Below are 26,611 nucleotides of genomic sequence, written 5' to 3'. Positions count from 1 at the left end.
GCCTGGAATGCCCTCCCTCTGCCCATCCACCAAGCTAGCTCTCTTCCTCCCTTCAAGGCCCTACTGAGAGTTCACCTCCTCCAGGAGGCCTTCCCAGACTGAGCCCCTTCCTTCCTCTCCCCCTCGTCCCCGTCTCCATCCCCCCATCTTACCCCCTTCCCTTCCCCACAGCACCTGTATATATGTATATATGCTTGTACATACTTATTACTCTATTCATTTATTTATTTTACTTGTACATATCTATTCTATTAATTTTATTTTGTTAGTATGTTTGGTTTTGTTCTCTGTCTCCCCCTTTTAGACTGTGAGCCCACTGTTGGGTAGGGACTGTCTCTATTTGTTGCCAACTTGTACTTCCCAAGCGCTTACTACAGTGCTCTGCACACAGTAAGCGCTCAATAAATACGATTGATTGATTGATCCAGTCTGTCACCAGAACTGCCAGTCTCTCCTCCACAACATCGCCAAGATCCGCCTTTTCCTCGCCATCCAAATCACTACCATGCTGACTCAATCTCTCAGCCTATCCAGATTGGATTACTGCTTCAGCCTCCTTTCTCATCTCCCATCCTCCTGTCTCTCCCCACTTCAGTCTTTACTTCACTCTGCTGCCCAGATTATCTTTGTATAGAAAGATGTCACACCCCTCCTCAAAAATCTCCAGTGGTTGCCTGTCAAACTTTGCATGAAACAAAAACTCCTCACTCTCGGCTTCAAGGCTGTCCGTCACCTTGCCCCCTCCTACCTCACCTCCCTTCTCCCCTTCTACAGCCCAGCCTGTACACTCCGCTCCACTGCCGCTAACCTCCTCACTGTACCTCGTTCTCACCTGTCCTGTCATCGACCCCTGGCCCACATCCTTCCTCTGGCCTGGAATGCCCTCCTTCCACACATCCACCAAACTACCTCCCTTCCTCCCTTCAAAGCCCTACTGAGAGCTTACCTCCTCCAGGAGGCCTTCCCAGACTGAGCCTCCCCTTTTTCATCTCCTCCTCCTCCCCTCTCCTTTGCCTCATCTCCCTCCCTCTGCCCTACCCCCTTCATTCATTCATTCATTCAGTCGTATTTATTGAGCGCTTACTGTGTGCAGAGCCCTGTACTAAGCGCTTGGGAAGTACAAGTTGGCAACATATTGAGATGGTCCCTACCCTTCCCCTCCCCACAGCACTTGAATGTATTTGTACATATTTATTGCTTTATTTTATTTGTACATATTTACTATATTTATTTTATCAATGATGTGTATATAGCTATAATTCTGTTTATTCTGATGGTATTGACACCAATCTACTTGTTTTGTTTTGTTGTCTGTCTCCCCCTTCTAGACTGTGAGCCCATTGTTGGGTAGGGACCGTCTCTAGATGTTCCCAATTTGTATTTCCCAAGTGCTTAGTACAGTGCTCTGCACACAGTAAGCGCTCAATAAATACTATTGAATGAATGAAAGAATGCAACTTTAATCCTCTGCAGAACTGATTTGTATAGCCCAGTTTTGTCACTGTCTTTTCAGGTAAGTCAGTGATAATAATTACGGTATTCGTTAAGCACTTACTGTTTATGAAGTGCTGGGATAGATACAACATCATCATATTCTGAGCAGGAAGGAAGACAGGTACTGCAGATGAGGGAACTGTAGCACAGAGAAATTAAGTGACTTGCCTAAGGTCACACAGCAAGCAAGTGGCAGAGCTGGGATTAGGACCCAGATCCTCTGGCTCCTAGATCTAGGCTCTTTCCATTCGGCCACACTGCCTCTGTCCTTAACTCCCCATCTGAGCACTCTCCTCCACCTGACTCCTTAGGACATATCTTCAAATTATGTTACTTTACCTTACCCATAAATTATTTTAGCGTCTGTCTCCTCTGCTAGTTTGTAAGCTCCTTGAGGGCAGGAACCATATCTGTACTGTACTCTCACCAATATCTTTTGCTATTCCAGTAGCAGCACCCATTGCTATTCCAGGCTTAAACCACCTCCAGGCCTGTCCCCTTTCCTCATTTCCATCCCAGGATTTTTTGTGGTTCTTCTTTGTCATTCATTCATTCATTCATTCATTCATCCATCCATCCATCCATCCATCCATCAATCCATCCATCCATCCATTCATTCATTCATATTTATTGAATGCTTACTGTGTGCAGAGCGCTGTACTGAGTGCTTGGGAAAGTACAATGCAACAATAAACAGACACATTCCCTGCCCACAACGAGTTGGTATGATCTCTGGTCTCTCTCTGATTGCTTTGTATCTTTTTAAAAGGCACATTCAGCAAAAATGGGGGCAATTTGAAAGCTCTCATGCTCTCACTTGGTCCTTCAGAGTTCAGAGTTGAAATCCGTATTCTAGTTTGGCTTGAAGTCAGTCAGGAGAATTTAAAGAGTGACTACTGTGTAGACAGCACAGCTGTTGATAGTCTTACAGAGGAGGATCAAGATATCATCCCTGCTACCATTCTGTAGGAAGTGGCAACTTAACTGCTCGCAGTTGACAGTTTTAAAAAAGAAAGAGATAAAAAGCCCCTGTATTTTTCAGTCATCTGCTATCAGCTTTCTATGTTTACTCTCCAACACAGGGCTGTATATCAGTCTAAACCCAGTCAAATTGTAGTTGCTTTACTGCAGTGAGTCCAATTTGCATTCCCAAGAATGAAATAAAAAATGGAAAAATAGGAATATATAAAACAAAGGAAATCAAATAAGGAATACATGATCTAGTAGCAGTGTAAACTTTTCTGTATAAATATATGTGGTGAGGTTCTAGACTGAGCCCACTGTTGGGTAGGGACTGTCTCTATATGTTGCCAGCTTGTACTTCCCAAGCACTTAGTACAGTGCCCTGCACACAGTAAGCTCTCAATAAATACAATTGATTGATTATAGCTATTTTGTCATTTACCGATTTTGTATTTGAGTCCCTATGTGTAATCTGATTACCTTGTGATTATGCTAGGATGGACCTTGGCAACTTTTTTTGCAGGTGAGGCAAAAGTAAATGAAGTAATTGATCAGTTAGTGCGTAAAGAGCCATGTAATTTATGGCCCTTTTATGACGTGATATCATCATGTCATGCGGAGCATGGTGAAATGTGGTGATGTCATTATATCAACACAGCAGATTGTCTCCTGATCTCCTAAAATGGCCACTGGTTGGGACATTCATGTTGACTCCCATACCAGAGACCTCATCAAGATGGCTTCCACACATGCCCAGTCTCTCCTACTCAATCAATCAATCAATCGTATTTATTGAGCGCTTACTGCGTGCAGAGCACTGTACTAAGCGCTTGGGAAGTACAAGTTGGCAACATATAGAGACAGTCCCTACCCAACAGTGGGCTCCTCACCCGTCCCAGAGAACTCTCCTTCCTGCAGCTCCTCAAAATGAAGAAATCCTCTAAAAAGATTTGGCATTTTTTTGTCTTATCTACTTCTGAGCTGGGTAGCTGCAGGGTGTGGGGAGTTGCTTGATTCAAGGAGCCCAGACCTTTCAGTGGCTGAGAGCTGTTTTCACCCTGTTATCTGGTGGAGCATGAAACTGCCTCATAGGCTCTCCCCAAGGCTCTTTTCCATTCTAGACTGTGAGCCCACTGTTGGGTAGGACCGTCTCTATATGTTGCCAACTTGTACTTCCCAAGCGCTTAGTACAGTGCTCTGCACACAGTAAGCGCTCAACAAATACGATTGATTGATTGATTGATCTAAGGGGCAGAGCAGCTCAGCTACTTCCTCTCCAGCTTCCTGCAAAGCTTTTTGCTATGAACGACAAGCTAACGGTGTTCTCCTCCTACTGCTGAGTCCAGGGCTGGACACCTTCGTTCTAGGGCCAAATTTGATTCCAAGAAGAGCTATGTTCATTCTGTCAGTCAGTCATTTATTGAACGCTTACTGTGTGCAAAGCACTATACTGAGCACTATATGTGACTCTCAAGTCATAGGTTCCTGTTCCCTGCCCTAGCACTTGGCATGGTGTTTCACCCTAATTGACTAATGAATTCCATTATGACTACTAATGAAGCAGCGTGAGAAGCACGTGAGAAGCAGCGTGGCTCAGCAGTGTGACTCTGGGCAAGTCACTTCACTTCTCTGTGCCTCAGTTACCTCATCTGTAAAATGAGGATTAAGACTGTAAGCCCCCCGTGGGACAACCTGATCACCTTGTAACCTCCCCAGTGCTTAGAACAGTGCCTTACACATAGTAAGCGCTTAATAAATGCCATCATTATTATTATTATTATTATTACTACTACTGCTACTACTACTAATAATAATAGTGGTATTCAATAAGTGCTTACTATGTACTGAGTGCTGGGGTGTATGCAAGCAAATCAGTCCCTGTCCTGCATAAGGCTCACAGCCTTAACCCCCGTTTTACAGATGAGGGAACTGAGGCACAGAGAAGTGAAGTGATTTGCCCAAGGTCATACAACAGACAAGTGGTGGAGCAGGGATTACTACATCGATAAAAACAGATCTCCAGGCAAGATCTCCAGGTGCCCCTTTGCTGTTTGGAAGATGAGAGTATACTTCGGAAAATTAATTACTGGATTTACACAAAAAATCAAATTCCAAAAACTTGATGGAAAACAGAAATTTTAATCACAGAAATTTTCACTTTATTCCATCAGCCGACTTTTTCCTTAAGGCCTAGAATTATATCAATGGTGAGATAAGACTCAGACTAAGCCCCCCTTTTTTCTCAGCTCCCCCTCCCTCCCCATCGCCCCAACTCACTCCCTTTGCTCTACCCCTCCTCCTGGCCCTGCAGCACTTGTGTATATATCTGTAATTCCATATAGCTATATTAATGCCTGTTTACGTGTTTTGATGTGTATATATCTATAATTCGATTTATTTATATTGGTGCTATTGATGTGTGTTTACTTGTTTTGATGTCTGTCTCCCCCTTCTAGATTGTGAGTCTGTTGTGGGCAGGAACTGTCTCTCTTTGTTGCTGAATTGTACGTTCCAAGCACTTAGTACAGTGCTCTGCACACAGTAAGCATTCAATAAATATGATTGAATGAGTGAATGAATGAATGAATAGGAGCAGCGTGGTCGATTTGATAGAGTCCGAAGGGAGTCAGAAGGACCTTGGTCGTAATCCCGGCTCTGCCACATCTCTGCTGTATGACCTTGGGCAAGTCATTTCACTTTTCAGGGCCTCAGTAACATCATTTGCAAAATGGTGATGAAGATTGTGTGCTCCATGTGGGACATGGACTGTGTCCAATCTGATTATCTTGATTTTAATACAGCACTTAGCGCATTGCCTGGCACATAGTAAGTGCTTAACAAATACCATTAAATGAACAAAACAAAAAGGGGCACACTCCAGGCTTCAAAACTGTTGGTGAGTTTGTGGATGGATCTAGGATTGTCCTTAGCCTCTGGGGTTCTTAAAGGTCAAAAAAGTGATTACACCTACTAAAGTAGCCCATATTAAATTAGTACGAGATGATCCTTTCTCAACAAGATCCCCTCAGATCTGAATGTCCATTTTGGCATCAGTGTAGGTAAGCTGTAACAGTGTGCAGAAGACTCGTCTTTGGCAGTACATCACAAAGATCTTACTGACACATAGATTGAATTCAGTGGTGCATAGTTATTGCATGAGAGTGTCAGGAGTGAAAGGCTATGACATAGTGGATTCTATTAGAAGACTTTTTGAAAAATGACACCAATCAATCATATTTATTGTGTGCTTACTTTACCCAGAACACTACACTAAGCACTTGGGAGAGTCTAGTAAAACAGAGTTAGGAGACACATTCCCTGCTCACAGTGAACCATCAGGCTAAAACCTGGGAAAGGAACAAACCAAGTTATTAATCAAGAAGCTCATGTAATAATAATAATAATGGCATTTATTAAGCACTTACTGTATGCAAAGCACTGTTCTAAGCACTGAGGAGGTTACAAGGTGATCAGGTTGTCCCACGGGGGGCTCACAGTCTTAGTCCCCATTTTACAGATGAGGTAAGTGAGGCACAGAGAAGTTAAGTGACTTGCCCAAAGTCACACAGGTGAGAATTGGTGGAGCTGGGATTAATAATAATAATAATAATAATAATAATGGCATTTATTAAGCGCTTACTATGTGCAGAGCACTGTTCTAAGCGCTGGATTAGAACCCATGACCACTGGCTCCAAAGCCCGTGCTCTTTCCACTGAGCCACGCTGCTTCTTTGTGTACATTATGCACATCTGAAAGCTCAATTCTCCCAGTTTGTGTCCCAAAGTAATTAGGCTCTTCGGGAGGAGTATGAACTTTTTCAGATCCCTAGTGGATCATTTTGTCCATAGCTGAAATGCCCTGGTGGTTGGGAAAAGTTAATGCTTCTCCCAAAGTGCTTAATTTATTCCCAAGTTATACATGTAAGCACAAAGAATTTGTCCTGTCATTATAGATTTTCCTAAGGGAGTACTTTTACATACACATGAACATAATACACAATTGCCAGTACATAAATGTTCAGGGAAATCATTGATGTACATTAATAAACCCCAGATTCAATAGACTTTAATGGAAGTTGTCATTTCAGTAAGAGTATGCGTGGCTCGGTGGAAAGAGCCCGGGCTTCGGAGTCAGAGGTCATGGGTTCGAATCCCGGCTCCTCCATGTGTCTGCTGTGTGACCTTGGGCAAGTCACTTGACTTCTCTGGGCCTCAGTTACCTCAGCTGTAAAATGGGGATAAAGACTGTGAGCCCCATGTGGGACAACTTGATCACCTTGTAATCCCCCCCAGCGCTTAGAACAGTGCTCTGCACATAGTAAGCGCTGAATAAATGCCATTATTATTATTATTATTATTTTTCAGGCTTAAAAATATGATTCTGTGGGTAGTTTAAATCTACAAATTTTCAACACTTTGGGATTTTAACTGAGCTCTATTTTATTTATTTAATTTATTGCGAAGCAGCATGGCTTAGTGGATAGAGCCTGGGCCTTGGGTCAAAAGGTTATGGGTTCTAATCCCAGCTCTGCCACTTGTCTGCTCTGTGACCTTGGGCAAGTCACTTTACTTCTCTGGGCCTCAGTACCCTCATCTGTAAAATGGGGATTGAGACAGGGAGCCCCTCATGGGACAGGGACTGTGTATATCCCAATTTGATTGTATCTACCCCAGCATTTAGTAAGTGCTTAACAAATGCCATTATTATTATTATTATTGTTATTGTTATTATTTTAAGATTTACCTAGAAGAATATCTTCAGTAAGTTTTCCTTTGATAAGGTTGTTCCTTGAGAGTGTTGGTTGTAAGCTTATTGTGGGAAGGGAATGTGTCTGTTTAATTATTATATTGTACTCTCCCAAGTGCTTAGTACAGTGCACTGCACACAGTAAGTGTTCAATAAATACAATTAAATGAATGAATGAAAGTGGCTTCTCAACATTACATCTATGTATAGGCATACACAAAAGTGCTGAAACAATCTTGCTTAACTGAGGGTTTTAATTTAGGACATTACCCCAAAAGGTGAAATATCCAAATCTGGTTTTGGAGTTAAGGGCTCAGTATTGCAGCAAGAATGATGATACAAGAAATGAGCAAAAATTAACCACAGGTGTCATATACCAAAGCAACTTCCGTATCCTTTTTACAGAGTTAGTCAAACAGACAGTCCCCAGATAAAAATTCAAAATGAAATATACATATGATTCATTAAAAATAACCAAGCATTTTAGATATCCTGTTCCAAAAATAAACTCATATTTTACTGTGATCAACGGACTTTTAAACATTTCATCATAAATAGATTTGTGACTCCATAAAATACATTTAAGTCCATTTTCTCAGTGTAAAGAGAAACTGAAGAAAACTAAAAAACTGTGTTTGTTTTGATGGGGGATTTAACCCTCATTTAAAAAACAACAAGATTCATATATAGAAAGCAGATTAAATCAGGTAAATTCTTAAAAATCCATAAACTCTTCTGTAATCAATCAATCAATCAATCATATTTATTGAGCGCTTACTGTGTGCAGAGAATGTACCATCTTAAAAGACACTGTTTAAATACACATAATACCTATTAAAAGATGTAAATGCTGGACATGCTGTAATACCCACATTTATCGCCCAAATCCTTAAACTGGTGGTTTGAATTCCGTATTTTTCACTGTTTCAGTGTAAATTTGCTAGACATTCATGAACCAAACTGATCACCTCATGATAAATTCACATACAAACTCGCAATAGCAGGAACTCTCATGGGTTTTTGATGTTATGTGCTGATGTGATATATGAGGTTTTTTCAAAATTACCGTACCTGCCTACTTAGTCTTTCAAAGGTCTCTAAAAAGAATCAAACTGATTAATGGCAAGAAAGAGAAATAATTTGCTATTTATACCACATTTTCTCTTGCCAGGAACTACTTGTTCATGGTTCTTTGAAACAACTGTGCTCTGACTCATTGGTCAGTGTTTTCACTGTGCAATGAGCAGTGTTGAGTGGACTTTGCTGTACCAATATTAGAGTCTTTGATCTGGCCCTGCAGCCAGTCAATCATATTTTTTGAGCACCTGTATCTATGTATATATGTTTGTACATATTTATTACTCTATGTATTTATTTTACTTGTACATATCTATTCTATATATTTCATTTTGGTAGTATGTTTGGTCCTGTTCTCTGTCTCCCCCTTTTAGACTGTGAGCCCACTGTTGGGTAGGGACTGTCTCTATATTTTGCCAACTTGTACTTCCCAAGCGCTTAGTACAGTGCGCTGCACACAGTAAGCGCTCAATAAATACGATTGATTGATTGTGCAGAGCACTGTAATAAGCACTTGAGAGATTGCAGTATAATATAGTTGGTAGATTCTCTTTCTGGCTGTTAGTCAATTTGATTCTTTTTCGGAACTATCAACTACTAAGTAGGGAGGTTAGATTAATTTAAAAGAAACTCAACTATTGCATTAGTTCGTAGTTGGTTGGCTGTGGATAAAACGTTTAGGAGGTAGTCTAAAAAAGTCTGAAGCCTTACGGATGGTTTCAGAGGTTAGAAAAATGATACAGGGTCACCTAAGACTGTGAGCCCACTGTTGGGTAGGGACTGTCTCTATATGTTGCCAACTTGTACTTCCTGAGCACTTAGTACAGTGCTCTGCATACAGTAAGCACTCAATAAATACGATTGATGATATTCATGTCACAGATCTGGAAGCAGTGAAGCAGCAAAGCAGGGTAGCGGGGAAGCAATGTTTCCTACCACGGTGTAGTGGATAGAGCCTGGGCCTGGGAATAGAAGGCTGTGGGGTCAAACCCCAGCTCCTTCACTAGTCTGCTGTGTGACCTTGGGCAAGTCACTTCACTTCTCTGTGCCTCAGTTTCCTCATCTTTAAAATGGGGACTAAGACCATGAGCCTATGTGGAGCAGGGACTGTGTCCAATCTGATTTACTTGTATCCGCCCCTGTGCTTAGTAGGGAGCCTGGCATACAGTAAGCACTTAGCAAATACCGGAATTATTTTTATTACTGGAAAGAGCACAGGCCTGGGAATCAGAGCACCTGGGGTCTCATCTCAGTCCCACCACTTAATTCATATGTGACCTTATACTCATCATCATCAATCGTATTTATTGAGCGCTTACTGTGTGCAGAGCACTGTACTAAGCGCTTGGGAAGTACAAGTTGGCAACATATAGAGACAGTCCCTACCCAACAGTGGGCTCACAGTCTAGAAGGGGGAGACAGAGAACAAAACCAAACATATTAACAAAATAAAATAAATAGAATAGATATGTACTCGTGATTGAACTTCTCTGGGATTCTTTTCCCTCATATGTAAAGGAGGGATAAATACCTATTCTTCCTTGCCACATGTGACTCACTGTTTCTATCAGCCTCATCTGGGATGGGGATTATGTCCCACCTGATTATCTGGTATCTACCACAGAATTTAGTACAATGCTTAGCACAAAAGTACTTAAGTATTATTATTATTATGATGTATTCTTCCAAATGCTTAATACAGCCTGCTTTTGGGTAGGAAACGTCTCTATATGTTGCCACCTTCTACTTCCCAAGTGCTCAGTACAGTGCTCTGCACACAGTAAGCACTCAATAAATACAATTGAATGAATGAATGAATACAGTACTCCACACATAGTAAACACTCGGTAAAAACCGTTGATTGACTGCAGTTGTGCTTAAAAAACATCAACTGCACCTGCAGAGATAGATTTTCAGACAGTTCCTTGGTCCTGCTTAGAGCAGAATAACTTTTACAGGGGGGACAGTTCTCCATGGGAAAATATATTAAAAAATTTAAAAAATCATATTAAAATTTTCCTATTAAAATATACCTATAAATATTTTTCAATTTGAATTTACACCCTACAGCCTATGTAAACACATTGCATCACTGTAATAAATGCAGTAGGATTGACCTCCCGTGACTTTGGTAGTCTCGTTGTGATTTGTAATGTGTATTGTAATTTCAGCCCCATCACTTTCCTGCTATATGACCACGTGCATGTAATTTTCCTTCTCTGTGCCTCAGTTTCCTCACATGTGAATCGGATGAAATACCTGTTCTACTTGTACATATTTACTATTCTATTTATTTTGTTTATGATGAGCATCTAGCTCGATCTCTATTTATTCTGATGACTTGACACCTGTCCACATGTTTTGTTTTGTTGTCTGTCTCCCCCTTCTAGACTATGAGCCCGTTGTTGGGTAGGGACCATCTCTATATATTGCCAACTTGTACTTCCCAAGTGCTTAGTACAGTGCTCTGCACACAGTAAGCGCTCAATAAATACGATTGAATGAATGAATGAATGAATGAACCCTGTGTGGGATGGGCACGGTATCTGACTGTCTTGTTTATTGTTTAGCCCTGAGCTTGCCTGCACTGTGTCTGCTGCCTCCAATGATGATGATGGCATTTATTAAGCGCTTACTATGTGCAAAGCACTGTTCTAAGCGCTAGGGAAGTTACAAGGTGATCAGGTTTTCCCACGGGGGGCTCACAGTCTCAATCCCCATTTTACAGATGAGGTAACTGAGGCACAGAGAAGTGAAGCGACTTGAACTAGGTCACACAGCTGACAATTGGCGGTGCTGGGATTTGAACCTATGACCTCTGACTCCAAAGCACGTGCTCTTCTCAGATTCTACCCGGGTCTATACCCTAACCTGGGAGGGGAACGTAAAATCTGTGGAGAAAATGGTGTAAGTGTTCCAGGGAGGGGTTCAGAGTCTTCTTCCTGACTCCCCTGTTCCTCTCTGCCCTTAAGAGACACTAGGATTGCACAAAGTCCATATTCTTCTGGAAAATGAGATCTGTGTTGGCGTCATGTTGCCCTTTGTTTCCTGTATAACATGTGGACCTCACATGCCTCACGTTGTCCAATCCTGGGAAAGGCCTTCAGGTGCCACTTTTCTCAGAATGGAATCCTCACCTACTATAATAATAATAATATTATTATTAATAATAAGAAGAACATTGGTATTTTTTAAGTGCTATGTGCCAGGCTCTGTACTAAGCACTAGGACAGATCATCATCATCATCATCATCATCAATCATATTTATTGAGCGCTTACTGTGTGCAGAGCACTGTACTAAGCGCTTGGGAAGTACAAATTGGCAACATATAGAGAGAGTCCCTACCCAACAGTGGGCTCACAGTCTAAAAGGGGGAGACAAAACCAAACATACTAACAAAATAAAATAAATAGAATAGATATGTACAAGTAAAATAAATAAATAAATAAATAAATAAATAAATAAATGAGTAATAAATATGTACAAACATATATACATATATACAGGTGCTGTGGGGAAGGGAAGGAGGTAAGATGGGGGGATGGAGAGGGGGACAAGGGGGAGAGGAAGGAAGGGGCTCAGTCTGGGAAGGCCTCCTGGAGGAGGTGAGCTCTCAGTAGGGCCTTGAAGGGAAGTAGGGCCTTGAAGGGAAGTAGGGACAGATCCAAGCAAATTGTTTGGACAGAGTCCCTGTCCCACATGGGGCTCACAGTCTTAATCTCCATTTTACAGGCGAGGTCACTGTGGCACAAGGAAGTGAAGTGACTAGCCCAAAGTCACAGAGCAAATGAGTGGTGGGGCTGGGATTAGAACCCAGATCCTTTTGACTTTCAGGCACATGCTGTATCCACTAGGTCACGCTGTGTCCCCTACCAGTCACGAATGGTATATATTAATATTATGGTTGCAGGAAAGCATTTAGCAGTTTCCAGGGTTATTCTTCACACACTCTTATTGCCTAGGGACTGATTCCAATGGCAGGTCTTTGCAATTGCCCTGGCATCTTAAAAGGCAAAAAACAGCAATTAAAGCAATCATAGCTCTGCTGCTAAGGCTAAAAGAAATAAAAAAAAGAGGATGTGCATATCCAAATATGTTCACCTTTGACTACAAATCTTCAGGACAGTTAAGCAAAGCATAGGAAAAACAGTAAAAACTAGAATGTATTCAATTACTTAAGCCCGCTGTCAGATTTATACTTGTATAGGAGCAGTAATAATAGTAGTAATGGTATTTATTAAGTGCTTCTCGTGTGCAAAGTACTGTACTGAACTCTAGAACAGAATATGTAGGTAAGGATTAGACAGGGTCCCTGGGCCCCAAGGACACCATAATCCAAGACTAAAGGGAGAGGGGAACTCATGACAGACACGTGAGGAAAATATAAAACAATCAGAACACAGAAGCAGTAAATATAATTATAGCTATATACACATCATTAATAAAATAAATAGAATAATAAATATGTATGAAATATTTTGAATTGGATTTGAGTACCTATGAAAGTACTGAAATTAATTTTCAAAGGGTAGGTATCTTTCACATGGTATTCAGCAAAAAAAGTTGAGTAACATAATAAAGTACCATCGAATTTTTGTTAGATATGCCATTATATATTCTAAAATGAGCTATCATCTACTCCTAAATTAAAATGGGCTCTAATCAATCAAGGCATTTACTGAGCACTTACTATATTCCAAGAACTGTACTAGACCCCCGGGAGAGAACAATACGGTAAAGTTGGTAGACATTCATTCATTCATTCAATTGTAGTTATTGAGCACGTACAGTGTGCAGAGCACTGTACTAAGCACTTGGGAGGTACAAGTTCGCTACATGTAGAGACGGTCCCTACCCAACAGCGGGCTCACAGTCTAAAAGAGGGAGACAGACAACAAAAAAAACAAACATGTAGACAGGTGTCAAAGTAATCAAAACAAATAGAATTAAAGCTATATGCACATCATTAACAAAATAAATAGAATAGTAAATATGTACAAGTAAAATCAATAGAGTAATAAATCTTTACAAATATATATATACAAGTGCTGTGGGGAGGGGAAGGAGGTAGAGCAGGGGGGATTGGGTGGAGGAGAGGAAAAAGGGAGCTCAGTCTGGGAAGGCCTCTTGGAGGAGGTGAGCTCTCAGTAGGGCTTTAAAGGGAGGAAGAGAGCTAGCTTGGCAGATGTGTGGAGGGACGGCATTCCAATGCAGGGGAAGGATGTGGACACATCCCCTGCTCACAAAGAGTTCACAGTCAAAAGTGGGAGTGAGATATAAAAATTAATTAGTGATGCAGGAATGGGAGATTATAGGGATATGAACTTAAATATAGAAGAATGTTTCCTGGTAAACTCTAAAATTGTATTTACCCCAGCGCTTAGTATAGTGACTGGCACATAGGAAGCATTAAATATCATAATGCATAGTACATAGACAAATGGGGCAGAGCAAATGGGAGAAATGGGGGCCCAGTCAGGGAAGGCCTCTTGGAGGAGGAGTGATTTTAATAAGGCTTAAAGCTTGGTAGAGGGTGGGATGTTGGATATGAAGGGAGAGGGAGTTTCAGGCCAGAGGCAGGACATGGACAAGGGGTCTGCAAGCAAGAAAAGCAAGATGTATATACGATGAATTGATTGGTGTTAGAGGAGAAAAATGTATAGGTTGAGTTGTAGTAATAACAGTAATAATAATAATAATTTTGGAATGTGTTAAGCCCTTACTATGTGCCAGGCACTGTTCTAAGCGCTGGGGTAGATACAAGAAACTCAGGTTGGACACAGTCCATGTACTTCATAGGGCTCAGAGTCTTAATCCCCATTTTATAGATGAGGGAACTGAGGCACAGAGAAGTTAAGTGACTTGCCCGAGATCCTAGAAGCAGACAAGTGGGGAAGTCGGGATTAGAACTCATGACTTACTGACTCCGAGGCCTGTGCTCTATCCACTAGCCCATGCTGCTCAAGGTAAGGCTGAGGGGGTGAGTTGATTGAGTGCCTTAAATCTGATGGTAAGAAGCTTCTGTTTTAATGGGAGGTGGATGGGCAGCCACCGAGGTTCTTGAGGAGTGGCGAAATGTAGACTCAACTTTTTTTGGTAAAATGTCTGCGCAGCAGAATGAAATATGGACTGTAGAGGGGAGAGACAGGAGGCAGGGAGGTCAGCGAGGAGGCTGCTGCAGTAGTCAAAGTGGGATATAATAAGAGCTAACATCAGCGTGGATGGATTTATTCATTCAGTCGTATTTATTGAGCGCTTACTGTGTGCAGAGCACTGTACTAAGCGCTTGGGAAGCACAAGATGGATGGAGGTGGAGAGCCCCAGTGTAACCTTTGCAGTACTATTTCAAAGTGAAAGCGTGATAGAAAAAATGCCAGAATTAATATTTAATGACATTTAGCAGCCTGAAAAAAAGGTAACGAAAAGTATTAAAATGGGGGAATTGGCTGTAGGTGCCTTTATTCCGCTTTAAACCTCTTATTTTTAGCACTCATTTATCATTATTATTATTAGTATTATCGCCAATCCAGCGCTTAGAACAGTGCTTTGCACATAGTGCTTAATAAATGCCATCATTATTATTATTATTACTATGCACCATTCCAGCCACAGGAGGGACACAGTAAGGACTAATTGGGCTCATGAAGGAATAAGCTAAATTCAGTCTTCTTTGAGAAGGCCTGAAATTCCAGTTTGGGGGCATTTGGATTCAAGGGACAACGAAGTGGAGCACGGTAATATCTACAACTTTATTCTAAGTGATCCCACTGATGAAACTTTTATTATTATTAAGTGCCATTGAGTCATTTTCATAGCGACTCCATGATATACTTTCCCCAGAACGTCCTGTCCTCTGCCATAATCTACAACCTTTCTAATGGTTCTTCTGTTATTGTTGTTATGGTCTCTATCCCTCTAGCTGCTGGTCTGCCTCTTCCACGTTTTCCCTGGACTTTTCCTAGCATTAGTGTCTTCTCCAGAGAATTAGTCTTCCTGATTATATGTCCAAAATATGCTAATCTAAAGTTGAGTCATTTGGCCTTCCAAAGACTACTTTGGTTTAAGATGAAACCTTTCAAAATAGGGGGCAGCTGAGTGTGATCAGAGTGTTTGCAAGTGGGTTGGCTGTTTCTGACGAAGAGTTGTAAGAATTTTCATTCATATAAATTAATCTACAGTGCATTAGGGTGCTAATTGTAAGGAGTGTTATGTGAGGGAAGGCAGTAAGTTTTTGTTTTTTTAATACAGTTGAGCATTATTTAGTAACATTTTGTCTCTTGGTGTTGGAGGCTTTGTTTATGGTCCTCTTGAATTCTCACTGAGTTCTGATCCATCTTTTGGTATTTAGCAGGGAACATCCTTTGAACTATCAATCAATCATATTTATTGAGTGCTTACTGTGTACAGAGCACTGTACTAAGCGCTTAACTAGTGCACATTCTTACAGTTTGATTCTTTCTGCCCTGTTGGCAGCAGATTAGCTTGAAGATTGAAAGAACAGCTGACTCCGACGTGCAGATTGCACTTGATACTTTAGGGACCGCCTGAAGTTATGATTCTTTATTGTGATTAGTGTCGCTTATGACTGACCTTGTGTATGTAGAAGTGGTCCCTCTAGTGTTTAATTGCCTAGTAGAATACAGTAAAATACAGTACTGTGTATATTTTTCGAAATAAGCACAGCCGATTGCCTCAAACTATAGAGTAGCTTAGGTAGCAGAAACACAGTTAGTTCATTTAAACCTTGAGCTTATATTACAGGTGGCTAAATGTTCAGGATGATTTATTTGTTTGGACAAAAGACAGTCTCTAACTTTAGCTCTAATTACATCACAACGTGAATACATTTTTGTCTCTTGGAAGCCCCTCAGCAGTATCACAGTTGTAATTAGAAGTCCTAATCTAGAGTTTCACTGCAGCGAAGTACCAAGAAGTGAATCTTCTCTTCCTGGTAACCAGAATATCTTGTGCTAATATTGGTAATTTTTGGAAACCAATTTTTTTCTTCGATTTTGAAATTAGAAGAGAAATGATACATGTAAAAATAAAATTGTAGAAAGAATCCCATCTTTAAAATCATAAACCTCATCTAGGTATCTTAGGGACGTAATAGTACCTTATTTTACAGCCACGGGGAGAGGTGTGCTTAAAGTTTAAACATTAGGGAGTTGTTGCATGTAAGAAACCGTTAATTCATCATGTAGTAATAATAATAATAATAATAATGGTACTCGTTAAGTGCCAAACACTGTTCTAAGTGCTGGGGTAGATACAAGTTAATCAGTTTGGACACAATCCCTGTCCCACGTACGATTAATCCCACTCTTAATCCCCATTTTACAGATGAGGTATCTGAGGCCCAGAGAAGTTAAGTGACTAGCCCAAGGTCACACAGTTGACAAATGCCAAGCCATGATTAGTAATAACAATAATAATAATGATAATAATAATTATGGTATTTGTTAAGCACTTTCTGTGTGTCAAGCACTCTTCTAAGCACTGGGGTTGATACAAAGTAATCCAGTTGGACACAGGCCCTGTCCCATATGGGGCTCACAGTCTCAGTGCCCATTTTACAGATGAAGTAACTGAGGCACAGAGAAGTTAAGTAACTGGCCCAAGGTCACAGAGCAGACAAGTGGCAGAGCCCCTGACCTCTGACTCTTGCCACTAGGCTATGCTGCTTCTCTGTCCTTCTGACGCCCAGGTCTGTGCTCTCTTATCTAACTCATTATCCTTAGGTGACTTCTTTTGGGAGTGATATGAGCTTTACTCTGCATTGAGACTTCAGGACATACAGGAGGACATTGTACTGGATGCTAAAGGAACATACCAAAGAGGTAAAGATAAGGTCCCTGTCTGTGTAGGTCTTGTTACATTCATGAATATACTGTATAGTTAAGTGAGGAAAATAGATGCACACAGTGGACCTAAGTGAATAAGGAAATGACCAAAAAATTGGTGATAAATTCAAGAGTGCTGAGGTGGCGGATGGAATGATGGGACTGGGAAAATTAGAGGTGGGGAGATTAATTAGAGTATTCTCCATGAGAGTGCGACCCTTTGGGATATTTTTCAAGGAGTTTGGAAGTTTACCTGAGGGTAGAAACAGTTAAAGTTGTAATAGAGGGGAAGGTGTGAACATATATTCAATCATTGGTATTTATCGAACACTTACTGTGGGCAGAGCACTGTAGTAAATACTTGGAAGAGTATAACACAACAGCATGAAAGACATGTTCCCTGCCCATAGGGAGTTTACACTCTGGAAAGGTATTGTACTTAGCCTGTACTCCATTTTTGCCAAGTACTCAAATTAATTCTGTGGGAATTTGCAAGGGAATATAATATTTTGGCTCTTTTAGCCTAAAATTGCTCAAGGAAATCTTTTATTCAATTTTCTGACTGGAGAATATAGACCGGCTGGCTCCATGGCATGCTTCAAAAGCAAGTCCAAGTTTTATACTTAGCTTGGTGTGTAGTCGATCATTAGTCCCAGGCATCAGGTTGTGTGTAGGAATCTGTTACCATCTAGAGTCCACAAAGCATAAATAAATCAAGGCTTAGTACATAGTCTTCATCATCTCTCCTCCTAGATGGGACTAGAAAGGATTAAGGGAGCCGTTGCTGGGTGTGGTTCCAAGACCAGCACATAAAAAGCATGTACATTAGTTTTGGTATTTGTGGATTGAAAGACCCCCAGAACAGTTCTATTTACTACACCTGATCTTGGAGAAAATTGACTCTCCATCTTTTGTCACCACAATCTAGTTTAAGACTCAATGGCCAACTAACCTCCTAATGTTTTTTTTTTTTTTTCTGTGAGTGAAAGACCCAGTTTCAGTGGAAACACTTTAATAAACTAAAAAATTGGCAGGTTGACACAGACTTCTAAGTACACTGGGCGTAGTCCAAATGCCAAAAGAAGTACTTTATTTTACTGTGAAAAGCCCTCTAAAAGTGACCTGTGATGGAAAGGGCTTTGTTAGCTACAGTAAAAATGGAAAGGAGGTCTCCTTTTAAAGAACAATCTTTCTTTTCTTATTTTTTTTGTTTAGATTGGCATAGGGCTATCTTTTCCATGATATTACCAAACTGTAGTCCTTGTGTTTTCATGTCAGGGAAAATATGGTCAGTGAAGCTTACTGATGATTTATGAATCAGCTGAGTCTACTCTGAAATTTGTAGTCTTCAATAGAATACCAATTTCTCCCATTTTTTAAATGGTACTTCTTAATTGCTTATTATGTGCCAAGCACATACTAAGCACAGGAGCAGGTAAGAGATTATCAGGTCAGACACAGTCCTTGTCCCACATGGGGCCCACAGCCTAAGTATGAGGGAGTAGTTTTTAATAATAATAATGATGGTATTTGTTAAGAACTTACTCTGTGCCAGACACTGTAGTAAGTGTTGGGTGAATACAAGCAAATTGGATTGGACACAGTCCCTGTCCTACGTGGGGCTCACAGTCTCAATCCCCATTTTACAGATGAGATAACTGAGGCCCAGAGAAGTAAAGTGACTTGCCCAAGGTCACACAGCAGACAAGTGGCAAATCCCCATTATTATTTTAATAATATGAATGATAATGATTCTATTTGTTAAGTGCTTACTGTGTGTCAAGCACCATTATAAGCTCTAGGAGAGATACAAGATAATCAGGTTGGGCAGCGAATATGTCTGTTTATTGTTATATCGTAGTCTCCCAAACACTTAGTACAATCTCTGCACACAGTGCTCAATTTATACGATTGAATGAATGAATGAACAGTCCATGGGGCGCACAGTATTAATCCCATTTTACAGATGAGGTGACTGAGGCCCAGAGAAGTGAAGTGACTTGTCCAAGGTCACACAGCAGACACTTGGTAGAGCCAGAATTAGAACCCAGGTCCTTCTGACTTCTAGGCTGTTTCCACTAGGCATTGCCTGAGACACTGAGAGGTTAAGTGACTTACCTTAGGTCATACAGCAGGCAGGTGGCAGGATCGGGATTAGAACCCAGGTCCTCTGGCTCCCAGGCCCAGAGTCCTTCTACTAGGCCACGTTGCTTCTTACTAATTAAAAATGATTTTTAAAGTAAAAGATCAAAAATAGGTCTTTAAAAGAGTCTCCGTAAACAACTCTATAAATCACTTAGTCACATGGGTCACTTGCCGGGCCGCTTCCCTGCTCCCAAGAGCTCCCCTGATTTTCCTTTCCCACAGTCTGCTTTCTTTTTCTTCATTTTCTGTATTTTTGCACCAAGAATAAGAATATTCAGAATAGACTTCCATGAGGAATCAGATGTTTTCATAACATCATCAGAGATGCCAAAGTTCTGCCTTTTAAAATGCAATGCCAAAGGTACTTTGCTTTTAAATGGGTTTGAAGAAGTTTCAGACTGATTCTTGTCTAAAGATTTATTGAAATGTACAGAGAACATCATGGAAAAAATAAATTTTCCTAAGAATTTACTTGTCACGACTAATATGCTGTCTTCCTGCTCAATCAGTGCCCGACGTCTGTTGTTGGCTAACATTAACAGCACTTAAAAGTGAAGGGGATTTGGAATTAGTGCATTTTTTAAAAAGACATTCAAGGATGTTACTGTTCCAATCCTGAACAATCCTCGTATTTCCTGTATTAAGAGTCAGGAAACGCCTGGCTTTCGAAGCAATAACGGTTACTGTTAGGAAGCTTTGCAATTGGTTCCAGCGTGATAATATTAATTTCAAGAAATGCAGTGAAATCCCTGACCTAAATCCCCTTTTCTAGGAAAGATAAGCTTTTGCAATAAGTGTAGAAGGAGATTCGTAGTCTGCCTCTTGAGAGAATGGATCCATTTTTCAGCTGGATTCCTGAACAAAAGGTATTTTTAAAATTGGTGTTCTTATTCCGTATCGGTTTATGGTGTAGTTTAGTGTATTTTAACGAAAACTTCAATTTATGGGTGATATTTTTAGAATCAAGTTCAGTTTATGTGATACTATCAGGTCTTTTGGTGTTCGATGATTTAACGGCGCTTGTGAAATAATGCTAGATCTGACAGCAGCAGTGCTGGGAAACCCTTTTTGTGTGCAGTGAGGCAGTTTTCTGCTGGAGGAAAGACTTACTATGGAGGCTGGGTTTTTAGGGTATTTGCTAAGTGCGTACTATGTGTCAGACACTGTTCTGAGTGCTGGGATAGACACAAGCTAATCAGGTTGGACATAGTCCCACCTAGGGCTCATAGTCATAATCTCCATTTTACAGATGAGGTAACTGAGGCACAGAGAAGTTAAGTGACTTTTCCAAGGTCACACAGCAGACAAGTGGTGGAGCTGGGAATAGAACCCAGATCCTTCATTCATTCATTCATTCATTCAATCGTATTTATTGAGTGCTTACTTTGTGCAGAACACTGTACTAAGCGCTTGGGAAGTACAAGTTGGCAGCATATAGAGACTGCCCCTACCCAACAGCGGGCTCACAGTATAGAAAGTGGCTAACTCCCAGACGCATGCTTGATTCTTGACAGAACAACAGCAGTGCATACCAACCAGAAATATCTCTCCCGAATACCAGAAGCTATTGAAATATGAAATTTAGGTGTAACTACATTGTTTATCATATTGTTTAGTGTTGAATACTGGAGTTGATTATAGACGATATTTGAGGAAATGGGTAAGCCACAGATAGTACCAATTCTCAGTGTTCAGTTCTCCTCCAGTCAAAGGGCTTGCAAATTCTGGCCCATAGTGGCAAAGGTGTCAGAAGTTGTATATTTACACACCTTTGACCAAGCTGCCCCACAGAGCTGATTGTAGATGCTCTTTAGAATACAAATAATGCTGTTCATTGTTAGTACTGGGCTTTTATTCCTTCCTTGCACCTATCTGTAGTTGATGGACATTGAAAAGAGTGTAAACTTTTAAATTTTTACCAATTTTCAAAGAGGCTGATCTGGCACTGTCAGTGACTTTTCCTGGGACCTGAGGATCATCCACAATTTGTATGATAGCATGGCCTAGTGAATAGACTATGGGCCTGGAGTCAGCAGGGCCTGAGTTCTAGTCCTGGCTCTGCCACTTGTCTGTTTTGTGACCTTGGGCTAACTACTTAATTTCTTTGAGCCTCTGTGGATTAAGACTGTGAGCCCCATATGGGGTATGATCAGCGTCCAACCTGATTAGCTTGTATCTACCCCAGCACTTAGAGCAGTGCCTGGCACATAATAAGCGCTTAATAAGTACCACAATAATAATAATTATTATTATTATCACTTAAAAGTATTGCAGAGACCAATCATAATAAATGATGACCTTCAAAGTACTAGCAAGTTTCCACAATTCCTTGAGTTGTTTTTTTGGTAAGTTCTATTGCACCTTGTCGAGTATGGAATATTTCTTTTAAGCAGGGATGGGTGTTTCTAGGATACCCATTAGAGGATTGTCTTATGCCGTCAAGTCATTTCCAGCCCATAGTGACACCCCGGACACATCTCTCCCAGAACGCCCCGCTCTCAATCCGCAATCGTTCTGGTACTGTATCCATAGAGCTTTTTTGGTAAAAATACGGAAGTGGTTTATCATTGCCTCCTTCCACGCAGTAAACTCGAGTCTCTGCTCTCGCCTCTCTCCCATGCTGCTGCTGCCCAGCACAGGTGAATTTTGACTTGTAGCAGTTTGCCTTCTACAAGCGAGCCACTGGCCAAGCTAGGAATGGAATCGACAGGCCTCTGCTTGTCTCTCCCTCCTGTAGCCGAGACTTGTAGAGTATTGGAAACTTTGATCTATTCTATTCTACTATTCTATTTATTTTGTTCATGATGTGCATCTAGCTTTACGTCTATTTATTCTGATGACTTGACACCTGTCCACATGTTTTGATTTGTTGTCTGTCTCCCCCTTCTAGACTGTGAGCCCGTTGTTGGGTAGGGACCGTCTCAATATGTTGCCAACTTGTACTTCCCAAGCGCTTAGTACAGTGCTGTGCACACAGTAAGCTCTCAATAAATGTGATTGAATGAATGAATGAATGAAACTCTCCAGATGCAACCCTGAGTGGAGGTTAGAAGGATCACATATATACATATATAAAATATATGATAAATTATTTATTTATATTAATGTCTGTCTCCTCCACTAGACTGTGAGCTCGTTCTGGGCAGGGAACATGTCTGCCAATTCTGTTGAATTGTACTCTCCGAAGCACTTAGAACAGTGTTCTGCTTATAGTAATCACTCAATAAATTCCATTGATGATGATAATGATGATGAATAGAATATATCAGGGCATCAATGTATCAGGGCAACATCATCACCTTTAAAAGTAGTAACAGAGTGCAACTAATTAAAGATGATCCATTAAGTTGAGAGAGACTTTATTAATGATGGTATAGTGGGGTACAGTCGAAGGTTTGAACTCCAAAGATAAGCTCCTGGCGGTGGGGACCATGTCTACTACCTCAAATTGTGCTCTCCCAAGTGCTTAGTAGAGTGTTCTGCACACAGTAAGTACTCAATAAACACCATTGATTGATTGATTAACTAATTGAAAAGGTACAATTTTAAGGTTCTAAGCTAGGGGACTGGGGTTATTGAGTAAATAAAATCCCTTCTGTAGGCAAACACTTGTGTCTACCATGATTATTTTATCTGAACTGTAGCTGATGTATTAGGCATTTGGTTATTTTCATTTTATCCTTTTTCTAGTCCAGGCCTAGATTTTGATCTCAGGCTTTATCTTTCAGACTGAGAATTCAGTTTCATGTAACGGTTTCAGTTGGAGTGAAAATGGCTTTTGAGTCCCCAACTCATACGAAGATCTTGACTCTTTTCAGGTTCCCGATGTCATTAGCAGTATAAGGCAGGTCTCTAAAGCTGCCCTGAAAGAGGACGCCAAGCCCAGTAGAGACAGCGAAGATGCCTTTTATAACTCGCAGAAATTTGAGGTCTTATACTGTGGCAAGGTGACTGTGGCCCACAAGAAGGCCCCGTCCACCCTGATAGACGACTGCATCGAGAAGTTCAGTCAGCATGAACGACAGCGTTTGAAGGTCCTGGATGAGCAGCGCAGCACGGATTCCTGCCACGACCTCGCCCTCTCAGAAGGGGACGTGCCCATCTCGCCAGCAGATAGTCCATTTGAGGAACTGGATGGCATCGTCTTTGCCACCTCTGGTTCCACGGGTCCATCAGCAGGGGCCACCCAGACCAACCCAGCTGGCTCTCGGTCCTACTTCCCCGAGCGGATTTTGGAAGATTCCGGCTCCGATGAACAGCAGGAGTATCGGACCCGCTGTAGCAGCGTCACCGCCGTTATGCCGAGGAAGGTCCATGAATCCAACTCCAAAACACACCCACGCAGAAGACACGCTAGCGCTCCTAGTCATGTCCAGCCTTCAGACTCTGAAAAGAACCGAACGATGCTGTTTCAGGTATTTGCTGGGTCACCAGGGTCAGGGTTCGTTTCTATAATACAGCACTGCCTATGTTGTTTAGTCTCCAACAACAGGTTAAACCACACCCTCTCGTTCTCCTTACCCATCTTTGCAGAATTAGGAATGAAGAAATTGAGAGACAAAAAAAGGAAGGGGTGGGGGGGAGAAACGTTGGGGGAAAAGATTGGGGAAATTCTTTTAATCGGATCAGTATTATTGGCCACAAACTGCTTTTGTCTTTTGGATTTGTTTGTCAACATGGTGATGGATGAAAAGGAGGGAGGCTCGAAATGTGTCAGATATTATCAGGTGCTTATAGAGGCTCCCAGCTTAAAGGGGAATTCTCAAAGAGAGTGTCAGTGTGTTGAGTTGGGCGATTGTTGGTTTGTGTTACACTTTGGTGGCTAATTTGATTCTGTCCAAATCACTTGGGTTCCATTGACAGTAGTCTGAGTTTGGGCTTCCCTAACTGTTTGATTCACCACACTTGACTCCGAATTGGCCAGTGGCATTTGACGTATGGAAGAAAGAACTCTCTGCAGGAAAACAGTGCACTGTGGAAAGAAGTGTCAATCAGTTTTTGTCTTTTCATGCACTCATGGTGAGGAGGTCATACTCAATAGTATCAGCTTTTGTAATGAAGGACAGATATCTGTATATATTTCTCTCTCTCTATCTCCCTATATAGCCATCTCTCTCTATTGCTGTGTATAGCTATGTGAATATACATCTATATATCTATCTATCATTCAATCACTCATATTTATTGAGCACTCACCAGGTGCAGAGCACTGTACTAAGTGCTAGGGAGAGAACAACATAAAAATGTAACAGTGCATTCTCTGCCCCCTGGAAAGATATCAAATAGTGCCTGAGGAAGTATTAGAAGCCTCACCTTCTGCCTCTCATCATATCGGAAACACTGTCACTCACTTCAAGGCTCACAATTTATCAGACCACCTGGGTTGATCTTCTATAAAGTAAAATGTCTGAGTTCACTGGCAGTAAAAGTTTTTTGCTTTTATTTTCAAGGTTGGGCGTTTTGAAATTAACTTAATCAGCCCAGATTCTAAGTCGGTTGTGCTTGAAAAGAATTTTAAAGATATCTCCTCTTGTTCTCAGGTATGTATATGAATAATTAAACAAATAGTAGTACTTACTAAGTGTAAATAGATCTGAAAATAAACTAGGCCAAAAAAAGTTTCCTAATAGACTTCTAGTGTTAGACATTTTTATATTTTAATCTTCTTGTTTAAATGGGGTTGGGTTCTGAGTCTTCTCAGGCTGGGGCCATCTGGTACAGGTCCTGATCCTAATGGATTTGAGAAAACAGGAAACTTTTAGATAATAGAGCATATGATTTTTACTTACATCCATGCTTATCAGTTTACACTGTTACTGGCCAGGAGAAGAGAGTAAGAGTACTCAGTCAGCCTATGCTGCCCCAGTGAGAAATTTTGAATTGGGTGTTTAGAATCACCATACAAAGTATCTTTATTTTTATGTTGTCATTTTTGCATCATGAAAAATATTTTTTTCTTTTTTAAAATGCTAGCTTTTGAATGATAAACAGGATGGCCATTTCAAATCTCAATGAGTTTTACAAATACTGTGTTAAGATTCAAAGAGGTAATAAATAATAATAATAATAATTGTGGCATTTGTTAAGTGCTTACTATGTGCCAGGCACTATACAAAGCATTGAGGTGGATGCAAGCAAATAGGGTTGGGCATAGTCCCTGTGCAACATGGGGCTCACAGTCTTAATCCCCATTTTATAGACGAGGTTACTGAGGCACAGCAAAGGGAAGTTACTTAATTGTCCAAGGTCACATAACAGGTAAGTGGCAGAACCAGGATTAGAACTCATGTTCTCCTGATTCAGAGGCCTGTGCTCTATCCAGTAGGCCTTGCTGCTTCTCACCAGAGGTATGGTAATAAGAGTTAAGAACCCCACACAGTCATCTTCACAGAAAATATTTTGGAGTCTGTGGGGATGGAAGTAGCAGAAGCGCTGAGCACAGTCTCAAAATCAATGTGAGAGAAGCTCTAAGAATTTGGGTTTTAACTGCCACTATTAGGCCTTCTCTCAGTTGGGTCAGGCCAGTCTGCATTGGCGCAGGAAGTGATTATGGTCTTGCCATAATCTTCCAGTATCAGCTAATTCTTGGGGAAGGAAATAGCATTAAGGCCTGCTGCTTAATCAACAAGTCAGCAGTGTGTAAATGTTTCTCTTGTTCGGTCATTGCCCTCAGAAATGTGTGTGTTTTCATGGGGCAGGCTTGTTTTTGGAAGATAAATTTTCAGCTGAAAAATCTGGTTTTGGCCCTCTAATGCAACTGATAAGTTACCGACTGAGTGCACAGTCGAATCTGTATGTGTTGGTGCCAGACGGATAAGATCAACCTCTTTGAGTTATGTTAGGTTCTTTCTCTGAGTCCTAGTGGGACCCTAGTGGTTTATCTGCCTGGCCGCAGCAAGCTTTTCAGCATTTACCCCGTTCTAACCTTGTCGGCAAACTCTGCTGCCTCCTTGAGAGGTCTTGGGTTGGTCTCCAGAGTCTGGGCAATCAGGTGGTAGGGATCAGTGGAGAGTATATGCAGCCTCCAACTTAAAACAGCAGGAGTGAACTGAGTGATCTCTGGCTAATGTGAGGAACATTCATTCAGTTGCATTTATTGAGCATTGACTGTGTGCAAAACACTGTACTAAGTGCTTGTGAGAGTACAATACAATAACCAATGGACACATTTCCTGCCCCTGAGCTACAGTCTAGATGGGGAGACGGACTTCAAGATAAATGAATAAATAAATAAATTAATAAATTACGGATATGTATCTCTCTCTATGTGTGGCTCAGTGGAAAGAGTAGGGGCTTGGGAGTCAGAGGTCATGGGTTCTAATCCCGGCTCTGCCACCTGT

The 26,611-nt window shown here is 41.1% G+C and overlaps 1 protein-coding gene across 2 annotated transcripts in view; it reads left to right on the top strand.

The window, feature by feature from the left end:
• The window catches only part of TBC1D4 (TBC1 domain family member 4), a 251,043-nt gene that overhangs the window by 113,828 nt on the left and 110,604 nt on the right, over positions 1 to 26,611 (top strand). For both annotated transcript variants that reach the window (XM_038769758.1, XM_038769748.1), the window contains exons 2-3: positions 23,090 to 23,686; positions 24,722 to 24,811. In XM_038769758.1, the coding sequence (XP_038625686.1) occupies positions 23,090 to 23,686; positions 24,722 to 24,811 (687 nt within the window). The remainder of the gene's footprint in view (positions 1 to 23,089; positions 23,687 to 24,721; positions 24,812 to 26,611) is intronic.

Source organism: Tachyglossus aculeatus, chromosome 2, assembly GCF_015852505.1.
Source record: "Tachyglossus aculeatus isolate mTacAcu1 chromosome 2, mTacAcu1.pri, whole genome shotgun sequence".
Classification (NCBI taxonomy): domain Eukaryota; kingdom Metazoa; phylum Chordata; class Mammalia; order Monotremata; family Tachyglossidae; genus Tachyglossus; species Tachyglossus aculeatus.
The sequence above is the reverse complement of the archived record's forward strand: the minus strand, read 5'-3'. Positions and strand labels throughout refer to the sequence as shown.